The following is a 13,704-nucleotide window of genomic DNA, read 5'->3' as shown; positions in this document are numbered from 1 at the left end:
ATAGGCCGTATCACGTATTTCTGCGATAGACCGTAACGTGTGTTCATTTGGAGGCTATTGCCTAGGCGTGTCAGCCATGGAAGTACAGGCTCTATTGAACTGTCGCGTAAACCGAAACTAGATGTCCTCGTGACAGTGATGCATACAGATGAGTTGAGTCTTCAACAACCCTACAGAGAGAAGAACATTCAATGAGAAGACGAACAAGGCGTCAATAGTCAGTAACTAGGATAACAGTCGGAACAACAGGCATGCCTCTTGGAATCATAATGCTTGAAAAGTGTATCTCAGGATGGAAATCTTATCATCAGGAACAGGTATGCCTCGTTACTAACTTCTGGCGATTTGTAAACGTCGAGTTTACCTGCGTTACCGCCTTAACTCTCATAGTCTGTACCCCCCCTCCTTCAACAAGACTTTTATCACCACTGACTCTATACACAACAAGTTCAATTCTTGGCACGATCGAGGTTTTAACTTCCGCCAGTGCAGTCGCAGCCTAGACAATAACAACCACTACCGCAGTCATTATGCTCAGAGTAGGTTTTGCAAACAGTCCAGCATTAGTGTCCCGGAAACTGAGGTTTCGTATCTGCATGCAGATACACTATAAACTTCCGCTACCAAGAACTAATATCTCAGTATCTCAATTGTCTGTTACAGCGAGTGCGTCGAGGAATTACTGAGGACCAGCCTCGAAAGAAAATAAGAACACCCGAGGGAGGCGATATTGGTTCTCACAAGGCCCATCGACTAGACCGTATAAACCTGGACGTTTACTTGGGATTCGATATATAGAAATTTCCGGGGTATTGCGCAATGGGTTATCCAGTACAAGAACAAAGGCCAGTATTCTGAAGCAAGCTTAAAAGTGCTTGAAACACTCGTATCACCAACGTTGCGATACAAGCCAAGACTTTCGAAACCCTGCTAAAAGTTTAAAACTTTGTCATAAAACACGATTTGGTAGACAGTGACATTCAATAATTGTTATGCTATAGCTTCTGATACAGCAGATTTTAACCTAATATACCACGGACCAGTGCGTCTCTTCTATAAAATAGTTAACAAGTTTGCTCTTCTTCTTATACTACCCACCCATCCATTCATCCAATCGTCCCTCAAACATCTTTCACTTCTTAATTGGCCGGTCCAATTGTATCTAGTACTCTTAATTTCTTCCAATTCCATACCACAATCAAAATGCTTGCTAAAGTCGTCTTCGCTATTGCATTCGCAACTCTTGGTATGGCCATGCCCCAACGTGGTGGCAACAACAACAACAACAACGGGAACGCGCAACAGGCGCGTGTTGAGGACCTACGCAACAAAGGACTCACGTGTAACGACCGAGGTGACGGCATCTTTGTTTGCGATGACGGCCTCGGTGGTAACTGGTTAGTACTGGCTTCTCTGGATTGTTGAAGACTTGAAGCATGAGGTGAAGCTAATACCGTCGTTTACAGTATCGTGAACAGCGCTGGAAGAGGTACTTGTCTCATCTAGAGTTTTAGCTTCAAACTGAAACAAACTCTGGGTGTCAACGATGGAGGCATATCTCGTTCTTGTATCGAGTATCTACAAATTCATGTTGGACAGATAAAAACAACAGATGCTTATCCATCACGAGACATTTCTCACTCAAGTGAAGAAACAAATGTGATCTGTGAATACTAAGATGAGACGTTTATTTTTCCGAGATGATCTCTTGCAGCCTAATATCATTGCTACACATAATTAATCTATATGAGCATTGCTTTTTGCTTCACGAATGCCTGTTGCTAGCTACTGATGACAGCATTTCCAAATATAACTAGTTTGCAGTCTAGCTCAAACCGGATTCATTGGTGGTGCCGCTTCACTGAAGTGGTCTAGTGGTTGCATCCTGTTCATGTTGTAAGATGGAGGTATGTTGAATGACGGACTCTTCATATGATGGTTCCCCCCGCAACATGGAGATACAATACTAAAAATCGAGTCATATATACCTGCAAACGGTTTCTCCCAGTAATTTTTTATGTAGCCAGTTGCTGAAACGTTCCATGTGGCAAAGAGCAAACAATATGGATCCATCATCGGTAAGAAATGACATGACCTGCTCAACCGTTTTATGCAGTGTTACCCCAAAACAGAAATGTCGTGATCTTATCTCGGGGCATATCTCCCGGGCGGCAAAGTTACGAGCCTCCCGAACCTTGATGCACTAGCTAATGTATGTCATATCCCAGTCTAACCTGGCGCGGGGTCTCGAGAGAGGGTGTACACTGCTCGTTTGTGGCGCACACGTTGGTCCATTTACAGGCTCACGTCTTATCAATTGACATCACGACGCCGTTGACCGACTTTCTTGGGTGGTTTTTCTGCTCGGTGAGGTGGTCTGAGGAGGGGACGTCATTGTGCTATCTGGCGATGATATACATATGCGGCCAGACCAGAGACATGTTGTTTCACCACTTGGCACCACTGCACTGCGCTGCGCTTACTCTGCAATGTCTCTCCCCACGACTTCACCGTTCAATCCTGACGGCACTCAGCGAGGCCGCCGTCACTCTATTTTTGCAGACTTTATTCCCGACGATCTAGCCTTTCCACCGCCGTTCATCGACCCAGCACCGAATGTGGATGAGATACTGAACAGAGACATAGACGAGTGCTCCTCTGGCGACGAGCATCGTGATGAAGAAGCTGTCGAGGACCCGCGATACGTCGACGAGTCGGATTTACAACTGGCATTCCATCCCAACGGCATAGCATACGGCTCAGGCTTCTCGACAGTTCCGCCCACCAGCATCGACATCCCCGCGCCCAACCCACACGACTTTGAGCAATCCTACCGTGCAGAGGTTTCCCTTCTTCGCGATAACGACGTGATTCCCTCCAAGAACCCGCCAACAAAATGGCATTCCACATACTGGGGGCGCGTGTACCGTCACCTTTTTAGCACGCGCGTTCGCGATCACGATAAACCGCTGTTCGCGGCTGAAGACTCGGGCGAGACAACGCCGCTTCTGCGCGACAGAATCGTGCGCTTCGATGGGATACCACCAACACCAGGACCGGATGAAGTTCATAAGCGATGGGAGGAGGCGCTTGCTGCGAAGAAGCTCGAAACGACGTGGCAGCGCGAGACCAAAACATTGATCCAATATGCTGCACCTCTGATTGTCACATTTTTGCTTCATTACTCTGTCACTGTCGCGAGCGTGTTGACCGTCGGGCGGTTGGGGATGGAGGAGCTGGCTGCCGTCAATTGTGAGTACCATTTATCGCACCGAATCCTTTTTGCTAACATCAATCAGTAGCCACAATGACAGCAAGCATCACATACTACGTGCCCGTCCAAGGCCTAGCGACGTGCCTCGATACCCTCTGCGCCCAAGCATACGGCTCCGGTCACAAACACCTCGTCGGGCTCCAGGCTCAGCGCATGACATGGCTGCTCTGGATTCTCATGCTCCCCATTGCGGTGCTATGGTGGTTCTCCGAGCCCATCCTCGCCGCAGCTGTTGGGCCAGGACGTACAACGGCACTGGCTGCCATGTACATGCGCATTCTCATCATTGGTATGCCCGGTGTATCAGCATTTGAGAGCGCCAAGCGTTTCGTCCAGTCGCAGGGTCTATTCCACGCTACGACTTACACGCTGCTCGTCGGCGCTCCTCTCAGCTTCCTGCAAAACTGGTTGTTCGTGTTCAAATTCGGCTGGGGATTTAACGGCGCGGCCATCGCCATGGCTGTTACGCACAATCTTCTGCCTCTTCTCCTCATTCTGTACGTGCGTCTCTTTGAGGGATCCGAGTGCTGGAAGGGCTTTAATCGCAAGGCGTTTAGTAACTGGGGTAAGTACTTCGCGACTGAATCAAGGCTTTGTCGCTGACCATACCAGGACCGATGATCAAATTGGCTCTGCCAGGAATGATCATGATCGAAGCTCAATTCTCTGTGTTGGAGATCCTCACCATCGCTGCTGGCAGATTTGGAACCGCGCAACTAGCTGCACAGGGTGTTCTCGTGACTATCACATCGACGTCGTTCAACATTCCCTTCCCTTTGGCTATCGCGACGTCAACTCGTGTGGCCAACCTCATCGGCGCGAACCTGAGTGGTGCCGCACGAGTTACTGCGAAAGTGGTATGAACTGTTCACCCGTTTGTCGCTGTCTCATACTGATGTTGTAGGCCATCTTCGCTGGACTCTTTGTTGGTCTGTTCAACTTGACCATGTTTATCACTCTGCGAAAGCAGCTACCAAATATCTTTACAGATGACGAACAGGTCATTAAAATTGCGTCCAATGTCATCCTAGTATGCGCTGTCATGCAGATATTTGACGCTCTTGCGGCTGTCTCCCATGGTCTTTTGAGAGGCATCGGCAGACAGGCCATTGGAGGCTACGCCAACTTGTTCTCATACTACGTCGTGGCCTTGCCTATTGCGCTCGGCACTAGTTTTGGTCTGGGATGGAACTTGGCTGGACTTTGGGTTGGCTTGACAGCTGGCCTTGCTGTGTAAGTTTTTTTTAGTTTTTTTTTGATGTCATTTTTGCTGTCTTCGGCTAACCAAATGCAATAGTGTATCGGGTCTTGAGGCCATTTATCTGTACTTTACGGATTGGGAGGCTGCCGTGGCGCAGGCTGAAGCGAGAATGAGAACGGAAACTCATCGCAGACGATCTTCAATTTCGGCTAGATCCCAGTAAGCCATTACAGACGGCGGTGGACAATTATGTTGTATTGAGGCAAGCCAGCGATGGCGTTTGGACATTCGGAAGGCAGCTTGAACGAACACGATGAGCGTTATTTTTACAAGAGCATGGATGAAAAAGCGTCATAAAAATGGATTTTGTGTGAATAAATTAATAAACAAGCGATGGCATTGAGGGACTTGTTTGTGTAACGTTGGTACTTGAAGTCTTGGTGCGGTAAGCAAGCCAGCTATCTAGAACTGGGTCTGCCAGCCTGAAGACGAGAGAGAAGCGGGGTCTATTAAAAAGCTTGACCCTGATTTTCGCAATGCTAAGCCTGATTTTCAAGAGCCAAGCTTCAAGCTCGCGACCCTTCAAACCCTCCATGCATTAGTTAGCAGATGGCCAAAGTGTCACGTCAGGTCCCTTTGCAAGAAATATGCTTATCAATGCGACCCTTCTCCATTCCTCGCAGTAAAACGCGTAAGCAATTGGAGTTGCTATCTGCAAACACATCTCAATGAAGCTTGGCTGAGCAATAAATGCCACTTGTAGGCTTGTTTTGACGTTGCAAACAATGCGGAGTCATGATGTCAGGTGGGGCATGACGTCGTGCAAATCTGACATTTTAAGGGTATCAACCAATTTCAGGGTCCTCTACTGAGTGTGTCGTTCATACATAGGTAGTTCATCCCTGGGCCTGTCAAGGTCGATCCGGTCAAACCTTGAACCATCTCGTCTTATTTCCGAAAATATGACAACCGCAACGGCAACTCAAACGGCTCCAGACACTCCCCATTATGACTCGGGGTACCAGGACCAGGACTCCGACTTTAGTTCCGATGATGGCCAGGAATTCCACGTTGATGAGCGGACAGGGAGGTCATGGCCGACCAAGGTGCTACACGCCATGATCAAGCCCATCAAGCCAAAGCTCGTTGAAACAGGGCAGGTCTCTTCTGATGACCCCACACGCTGCAAGCCGTCTCGAGGAGCACGCAGACGATGCGACGTCGAGGAGCGTCGTGTGGAGGGAATCTGGACCTACGAGTTGAAGCCAAAAGCATCGTCTGATGAGCCTCGAAAAGGATATGCTAGAAGAATACTGTACTATGCTGGAGGAGGATGGCAGGCACCCCCGACGGGTCAGCACTGGACTTTCTGCGCAGAGATGGTCCAACGACTACAAGACACCAGGCTCACCATCATCAGCTACCCCCTGGCACCCAAGCATCCAGTACAAGACGCATTTCCGGCAATCGTCAAGACATACAACGCGCTGTTGCGAGAGTCCTCAGAGCTTGGTGAGCGTGTCATTGTTGCTGGTGACAGTTCTGGCGGAAACATTGCCCTGTGCAGTGTTCTCTGGACGATGAGAGATCAAGATGTTCAAGTCGTTCGACCGCCCCAAGCTATACTGGCCATCAACCCGACAACAGACTTGAGCCATAAGAATGCCGACATCAAAGAGGTTGACAAGGTCGACCCCATCTTGAGCGAGGTTGCCATCAACGATACGGCTGGCAAGTGGGCACCAGGTGTCTCTGATAGTTCGCAAACCCCAGATGACTCCAATTACAAGGGCCACCCTGGCGAGCGTCTAGACTGGAGTGTTGACGACCCGCGGGTATCGCCCATCCACGCAGACCTGAGCATGTGTGTCAAGCACAATGTCAAGATCCACGGCATCACCGCTTCACATGATGTTCTGGGCCCCGAGGCTGTTGTATTTAGAGAGAAGTGCAGGAACGAAGGCATCGATGGCGAGTGGCTAGCTTGGGAGCAGCAGATGCATTGTTTCCCCTTGGCTTACAAGTATGGGTTGAAGGAGAGCAAGGAGGGATTGGAGTGGATTATTGATGTTCTGAAGCGGAGTTAGCGACTTGATACCCTGTATGTACACGACAGTATTGAAGTTTGTAATTGGATTTACAGTCAGTATGGTTTCCTTCGACAGTGATAATGTTGTCATGAGCAGGTAGCCTGAAGCTGAAGCTGTAGCTGGGGGGATCCTAAGGCCCCACAATTGCCGACAGTGAGTTTACAGGGCACAAGCGCTGTACAAACGGAAACACCAGAGATAAAAGGCCCCACTATCCCCACTACGGTTACGTTTACAAGGCTGCAGGGTACCTAATCAAGAAGAAGGTGAAAGCTTGTCCAAATAATCGCTATTTTACTTTGCTTTTGCTAAGAAATCACCTAAACTCGAGACGCATCAACACTGCAGCAGTTTTTCTAAGTTATCAGAATTTAAAAAATGGGTTTAGGCACCCATTCTAACCACAAATTCTGCTTTCATTCTTCTCTCCTGCTTCATCTCACGCATCATCATCACCTGCACAATAATCTCTGCAACACAACATCACCATCGCCTGGAGCACTTGCGACACAAGCAAGTAATACGACAGCATCATGGCGGGCGCCACCGATCCCACTATCGCTGACTTCACAACCCGAACTGCAATGGACACCAGTAGGCCATGATCCAATTACCGCTGACAAAGGTACTGACACACAGTCTCAAGATCACAACGAAAAGGCTGGCGACGAACACTACACGGGAAACAAGCAACATAGACAAGACCTCCAATCCAAGATCGAAGATCTCATGTCAAAGAGAAACAAGCTCAAGTCGGAGATGAAAAAGCACGAGTTGAAGATTAACGAGCTGAAGTCGAAATTCAAGAAGGTCGAGTCCACGACCCAACAGGCCAAGGCCCAAAAGGTCAAGTTGAAGGAAAAAGTGTTCGAGTGGGGGAACAATGTGCCCAAGTCGGTGATCAAAGAAATTTGCTTGGTGACCGACGAGTTTGACTCGGAGATGAATCAGCTTTTCTCAGAGATCAAAGAGCTTTACTTGGAGATCAATGGAGAGACGAAATCCATTCACATAAGAGCAGATGAAGCCATCAAGCTGGATGCTCAAATATCACTTTCGATCAAGGAAATGTCGGATGAGATCTCCATGCTAGATGCAGACCTTCAGCGACGCAAACAGATCATTGAAGCAAACAATGGAGCGGTTGGAGAGCAAGAACAATTGGAACTCGACAGGCTTAGCCAGACCTTGGCAAATAGTGAGCCAGACAACTTTGAGCACATTGACCAACACTGATGGATTTACAGAACGCGCAAATGCGAACTTCCTGATTAATTTCTTTAACGATGGTGAGTTAATAAATAACCTAGAATATGCTGTCTCTCACGCTAATCAGACCGGACACAGAACATGCGAAATGTACAGCAAAATCATACGGAAGGCGATATCAACCCTCTTGAGCATCAAGCTTAAAATTACAACGCTGCCTTGGGGAACATATGGATGGTGTTGATCTGAACTGCCTACCTTTCGCGGGCGATAATGGGACTGCTGGCAAGCATGGGACTAAGGAGAGGCATTGGGCCAAGCTGCAGTGGCATTGTAGGGCTACAAGAATATCCCACAGGGCCTTGGCTTGACACGATGATTATCGGGATTTCATCACAAATTTGAGACAAGACATGACTCGATAATAAAAAACCCTAGACGAATTTTGATTGCTTTTCTATCCATGTTGTGCCATTGCTGTGCGATTCGGTTGAAGATCGTCATCCATTTGTGGACTCCGTTCATGGTGCATCTTCAAAACATTGAGGGCATTACTAATAGCTGGCATGGCCTGCTGGTATGCCTTTATATGTACTGAGCGACTTGAGAGCGGTTAAAGATTAAATAACTTGTGTGCACCCTGAGGATTCTTGTGCAACCTATGTGGCTGCCAGGTAGTCAGTGGAATTGAGTTTCGGCCAACTTCGCATAAATGGATCGCGGAATTGAGGAATGTTGTCACGAATGCCGAGCCTTCGGCTAAGCCAATTATTCCCGAGACCAAAAATGCCTTATCGATAGGCGTAGTCGCTTCTCCGCTCATCGGCTCCGATGATCTATGTCACCATTCGGTTGTGACCAGGAATCACGGCAATGATCTGGTGGGTTGGGATTGGGATTGACGGCCATTCTGTCTCGATTGCAATAAGGCGGCGAAGCACAAACCATCGGACAATTAAATCAACAACCCTTTGGCGACAAAATCCATGACTATTCCGATAAAAACTGATGCCACCTCCTCCAGACTCGACGATGTCATGACGGCCGGCAAAAGGTCTCCCCACCCACGAGATCCCAGCTAGCCCAGCAAGTAACCTTGGGGACATCTCTCCAGCCTTTGCATCGACGAAACGAGCCATTTGCAGGCACATGATCAGACGATGGAACATTAAATGACTCGATATAACCCCAAAGCTGCAGCACGACATGGGATCCGCTCTGTTTAAACTGCTGCCTGACAAGAATCGCGAGAATGAACTGCTCAACCGCATCCGCATCCGAGAAAACCTCCACCTGGATCCATCAAAAAGACAAATTGATTGGTGCGCATGGAAACGACCTAAGGAAGACTCTAATCATGACCCACCGTCTCCAAATCTCCAACCTGGGGCAGCATCGACATCACAGTTGGGGTTGCAGATCGGTCACTGCGAAACAGGACTTTGACCACTAACAAGGAGACAAAGTCGAATGCCGACCCTGTTTCTGCCCTGTAGAGATGCAACTACGCTAATAATTAACTGTTGGTGCGCGCATATTGTTACCCGAGACTGTCTGATCGTCCTCCCGTCTACCGGTTGCTGCAAGTATAAATGCCACCACCACGCACCTCTGCAACCATCGTCAGATCCTGTCAATGGTTCAAGTTTAAAAAATGACTGGAACCATGGAGCGTCTTCCTGGTTTTAATGTGGCCAACCACTTTGAGAAGCGTCAGCTTCTCATTGCTATCAACTGTGTTGCCGCTCTGTCAATCTTCTTCTTTGGGTATGCAACCACGGTAACCGTCTAACGATGAGATAAATGACTAATTCGAACCCAAAAGATATGATCAAGGAATGATGGGTGGTGTGAACAACTCCAAACACTACATCGATTTAATGGGTTTCGGTTATGTCGACGAGAAAACTGGCGAACCTGTTGTCACAGACAGCCTGCTCCAAGGAGGAATCGTCTCCGTTTACTACTTGGGCACTCTCTTCGGCTGCCTATTTGGAGGATGGATCGGAGATAAGCTTGGAAGAATCAAGACGATCGCTGTTGGTGCAGCCTGGGCGATCCTAGGTGCTGCATTGCAATGTTCAGCTCAGAACCACGAGTGGATGATCTGCTCACGTGCCGTCAATGGTATCGGCACAGGTATTCTCAACGCCATCGTGCCTGTTTGGGCTACCGAGACCGCTGAGCATACCTCTCGAGGACAGTTTATCGCCATCGAATTCACCCTTAACATCTTTGGTGTAGTCGTGGCCTACTGGCTCGAGTTTGGACTTTCCTACATCGACAACAATGGCTCTCAGTTCGGTTGGCGTTTCCCGATTGCCTTCCAGATCATTCCTCTTCTGGTCCTCTTGGGATGCGTTTGGTTCTTTCCCGAATCCCCCCGTTGGCTCGTCAAGGTTGGGCGTGATGACGAAGCTCAGTATATCCTTCAACGCCTTCGTGGCTCAAGCGAGATTGATCGTGCTCGCGCTCACGCTGAGTACACCGATATCAAGAATATTGTCCAGCTCGAGAATAAGGAATCTTCCAAGAACTCATACTTTCACATGTTCTTTGGCATTGGGTCTGGCGAACTTCATACTGGTCGACGTGTGCAGCTTGTTATTTGGGTAAGTCTTGAAACGTCATGTTGAAGCAAAGTCTAACAGCGATCAGCTACAAATAATGCAAGAATGGGTAGGAATTGCTGGAGTCACGGTTTACGCACCAACAATTTTCCGAATTGCAGGCTTCGACACAAAAAAGAGCCAATGGATTTCTGGTCTGAACAACATCTTCTACATGTTTGCTACACTGATCTGTGTCTACACTCTGGATCGCATTGGTAGAAGATGGACTCTTTACTGGGGCGCAGTGGGCCAGGGAATCGCTATGTTTCTGGCTGCTGCCTTTTCCAGACTTGGCCAGGATGCCAGAGATGCCGGAGATATTGCCAAGGCAAACTCATACGGTGCCGCCGCCGCCGCATTCGTCTTCATCTTCACATTTGTTTTTGGCGCTACATGGCTGACAGTACCCTGGCTATACCCCGCTGAGATCTTCCCACTCCAAGTCCGAGCCAAAGGAAACGCATTTGGTGTCTTTGGATGGTCCATCGGCAACGGATGGCTCACTCTTCTTTGCCCTGTCATGTTTTCCAAGATCGGCGAGAACACGCTTCACATCTTTGGTGCTGCCAATCTGCTAGCTATCCCGATGGTCTGGGCTTTGTACCCTGAGAGTAACCAGCGTACGCTCGAGGAGATGGACCTGTTGTTTGCCGCGGACACGCCATGGGTTTGGGATGCTGAGAAGAAGTTCAAGGAGTTGAAGGAACAGCGGCCAGGACTGGTATCCTCTTCTGCGCACACTAGGGATGTTATGGATGTTGAGCCTGGTGCCAAGTCGGCATCTGGGGATGAGGTGAACATGAGTACATGAGCCTATTAAAAAGGACATGATTCAGCTTAATAGGGCCACAGACATCTGCTTTGAGTTACGCATTTGGTGGTTGGTACAACTTCGAACAAAATATTGGTAATATGTTTCATAATGAAAGAATAGGTCAATCTACTTGATCAACTCATGACTTGGTTCTCATATCCTGCTTTTAACTCTATAGTTAGGTCATGTTTTTGACGCCGATCCGTGTTTATTTATATGTGGGAGAATGCAGTTGTCTCCCTTACTCTCTTTCATTCAACAGGGGCTCATTGTCCTGGTCTCCAGGTTGTTCCTCATTCTCGCCACCATTCTTGTCAATCAACGTACTTCCAGGAGGTGGAAAATTGGAGAACAGAAGGACACCCATAGCAACGATTGCAATGGCCTATTTATAAGTCAGTCACAGAACAGATTTATACATAATGTTTAAAACATACCGCATTGCAGAAAAAGGTCGCGTAGGCCTTGCCAGCTTGAGCTAGGGTGGCAAATATCAGACCGAAGAGTCCCTGCGTCGCAAGTCGTGCTATGTTTTCGACCAGTGTAACGGCGTTAAGAGCATCCGCACGTTGAGAGTCTGGACACATTTGTGTGATACAACCCTTGGCAGCAGGCGCACTACCAGAGCCGAATGGAAGAAGGAATGCAGCTGTTTGGTCAGTTCATAATTCTGTCTTTTCGTGGTGAAAAGAGCTTACCGAGATAAATATGCCACCGCTGTGTTGCGAAACCTGATACGGTGGTAAGAAGACCGTCCACGACTAAACTCCATCGCAGGAAGACAAGATCGAAACGGACTCCTTCGTCTTCTTTGTTGGAGTTTACAGCCTGGTAGGGCTCATGATCCGCTTGTTCACCCACAGTTGCATCAAACTCCCCGGCAGTGGTTGGGATATGTTGCGTTATTGTTTCATCCACTTCGTCAGACGAGGTTGTTCGAGAGTTGACATACCAACTGCGTCCCCATGTAATGATACGAGGAAACAAAAAGATCAAGAAGAAACTTCTCATGATGGCAAACTCGGACATGAGCCAACCATTGTCACCTTGTGTAAAACTGAATGCCGCGGTTGCATACATCTGGATGAGAAGAGGGGCATAATCTGTTGCGAGCACCCCGAGAAAGATACCGGCGCAGAGGAAGATGACGCCCAGATGCTTTTTTGTTTTACCATCTGCGAGACGCAACTTTTGAGGCATGAGTACTTTTAGAGGGGTGAGGAATCCCGTCGCAGGCCTTCCACCACTAGACATGGACTCTGGAGATATGTAAGGCAGTGCGCTCCAAGCGTAGATGCCTGAGAGGATAAAACAACAGAAGGACGTCCCAAAAGGCGCTTTTATGTCAATATCGCCGAGCATACCACCGGCTAGGTTAATTAGTATTCCTGACCCATCTGGTATGTTGGCTAATGAGATGACTTACTGAGGTAACCAATGCCTTGTCCCAGCATAATTGCGCCCTGAAGTCGCCCAAAGACAGCCGTTCTTCGTAAAGGCTCGACGACTTCACCAGCGATGATGTTAATCACTAGACTAGTAGAACCATGAGTAATTGTGAGTCGTTCTTTAATACATACAGACTTACATGTAGCCAGAGGGTCCTCCGAAAATCGTGATTAATTGTGTCATCTGAATGATCAGCATACCTTCTCGTTTGCCAGTCAAAACACCAAGAATTTGCGTCACGACTCGGATAGCTGGGATAAATATTTGCATGAGAAGCGCTGCGCGTGGACCAAACCTTTTAGCTATCCAGCCTGCAAGAAAAAGGTTCAATGTTCCTAATAACATTAAATCAGCATTTGTTTCGGTATGAGCAGAGATTTATTCATGACCTACCGCAAAAGGTTGTGCTCATGCCCAGAATACTGAATTGGGTCGCAGTCATGGAAGCAATCTCATCACGACTGCATCGATCGCCTGGACCATCATATGGAGGATGTGAATCGTAAAAAGAATCGCATGACATCAAATGAAACACATAAAATAGCCTGAGAATTGTTAGTCGATGAAGGTGTGGGCTTGTACCGTTAGGGACGACTTACGGAACCTGGGTGAAACTAAAAGCCAATGTAATGAGAAATCCCGCAAGTAAAATCCGATTCTCAACATGACAAACGTTTCGCAGCCAATTGGACTTTTTCCCTTCGCCCTTGCTGGGAAGCAGTGGTGTTGTTTCGTCACTTGCCATGGCTGGTCATATGTGCTCAAGAAAGAATGCAGGTCAAAGTCGGAGTAAATAAGACGGGGAAAAAGTCTTGGAGGATAACACAATTGCGATGTCGCAATATCGATTAGATCAATCGGTGAGGGGCGTATTCGGATTCCCTAATCAGGTATAGTGTTGAGGGAATTGATCGGGTATAAGAAGGATTGACATGGGATAGATCGGTATGGCGACACAAGCTGTTAAAAGCGACCGAGTCTAGATAAGGTATAAATTGGTTTAAAGAGATGTCCTAACGCAAACATACTTCCTATACAATCGTAAAATCAACAGT

General features: G+C 48.0%; 6 protein-coding genes across 6 annotated transcripts; 5 read left to right on the top strand and 1 right to left on the bottom strand.

Annotated features, from left to right (window-relative positions):
- Positions 1-1,203: 1,203 nt before the first annotated feature.
- On the top strand, positions 1,204-1,677 carry FGSG_12514 (uncharacterized protein; the record flags this gene model as incomplete). Its single annotated transcript, XM_011324394.1, has 2 exons — positions 1,204-1,397; positions 1,515-1,677. The coding sequence occupies 2 exons, from the start codon at positions 1,204-1,206 to the stop codon at positions 1,675-1,677; spliced, it is 357 nt and encodes a 118-aa protein (XP_011322696.1).
- Positions 1,678-2,489: 812 nt separating this feature from the next.
- Positions 2,490-4,698, top strand: FGSG_03080 (uncharacterized protein; the record flags this gene model as incomplete). Its single annotated transcript, XM_011324393.1, has 5 exons — positions 2,490-3,252; positions 3,300-3,839; positions 3,887-4,131; positions 4,179-4,507; positions 4,572-4,698. 5 exons carry the CDS (start codon positions 2,490-2,492, stop codon positions 4,696-4,698), a joined length of 2,004 nt encoding a protein of 667 aa, XP_011322695.1.
- A 739-nt stretch (positions 4,699-5,437) lies between these two features.
- Positions 5,438-6,562, top strand: FGSG_03081 (uncharacterized protein; the record flags this gene model as incomplete). The annotated part of the gene is made up of 1 exon (XM_011324392.1): positions 5,438-6,562. One exon carries the CDS (start codon positions 5,438-5,440, stop codon positions 6,560-6,562), a length of 1,125 nt encoding a protein of 374 aa, XP_011322694.1.
- A 536-nt stretch (positions 6,563-7,098) lies between these two features.
- Positions 7,099-7,801, top strand: FGSG_03082 (uncharacterized protein; the record flags this gene model as incomplete). Its single annotated transcript, XM_011324391.1, has 2 exons — positions 7,099-7,159; positions 7,212-7,801. The coding sequence occupies 2 exons, from the start codon at positions 7,099-7,101 to the stop codon at positions 7,799-7,801; spliced, it is 651 nt and encodes a 216-aa protein (XP_011322693.1).
- A 1,627-nt stretch (positions 7,802-9,428) lies between these two features.
- Positions 9,429-11,197, top strand: FGSG_03083 (uncharacterized protein; the record flags this gene model as incomplete). Its single annotated transcript, XM_011324390.1, has 3 exons — positions 9,429-9,541; positions 9,600-10,386; positions 10,433-11,197. The coding sequence occupies 3 exons, from the start codon at positions 9,429-9,431 to the stop codon at positions 11,195-11,197; spliced, it is 1,665 nt and encodes a 554-aa protein (XP_011322692.1).
- A 244-nt stretch (positions 11,198-11,441) lies between these two features.
- FGSG_12513 (uncharacterized protein) lies at positions 11,442-13,394 on the bottom strand (the record flags this gene model as incomplete). The annotated part of the gene is made up of 7 exons (XM_011324389.1): positions 11,442-11,585; positions 11,638-11,849; positions 11,899-12,597; positions 12,627-12,736; positions 12,789-12,960; positions 13,043-13,194; positions 13,249-13,394. The coding sequence occupies 7 exons, from the start codon at positions 13,392-13,394 to the stop codon at positions 11,442-11,444; spliced, it is 1,635 nt and encodes a 544-aa protein (XP_011322691.1).
- Between the last annotated feature and the right edge of the window lie 310 nt (positions 13,395-13,704).

Source organism: Fusarium graminearum, chromosome 2 (genome assembly GCF_000240135.3).
Source record: "Fusarium graminearum PH-1 chromosome 2, whole genome shotgun sequence".
NCBI classification, from domain to species: Eukaryota; Fungi; Ascomycota; class Sordariomycetes; order Hypocreales; family Nectriaceae; genus Fusarium; species Fusarium graminearum.
Note: the sequence above shows the minus strand (reverse complement) of the source record. Positions and strands in the feature narration are given on the sequence as shown.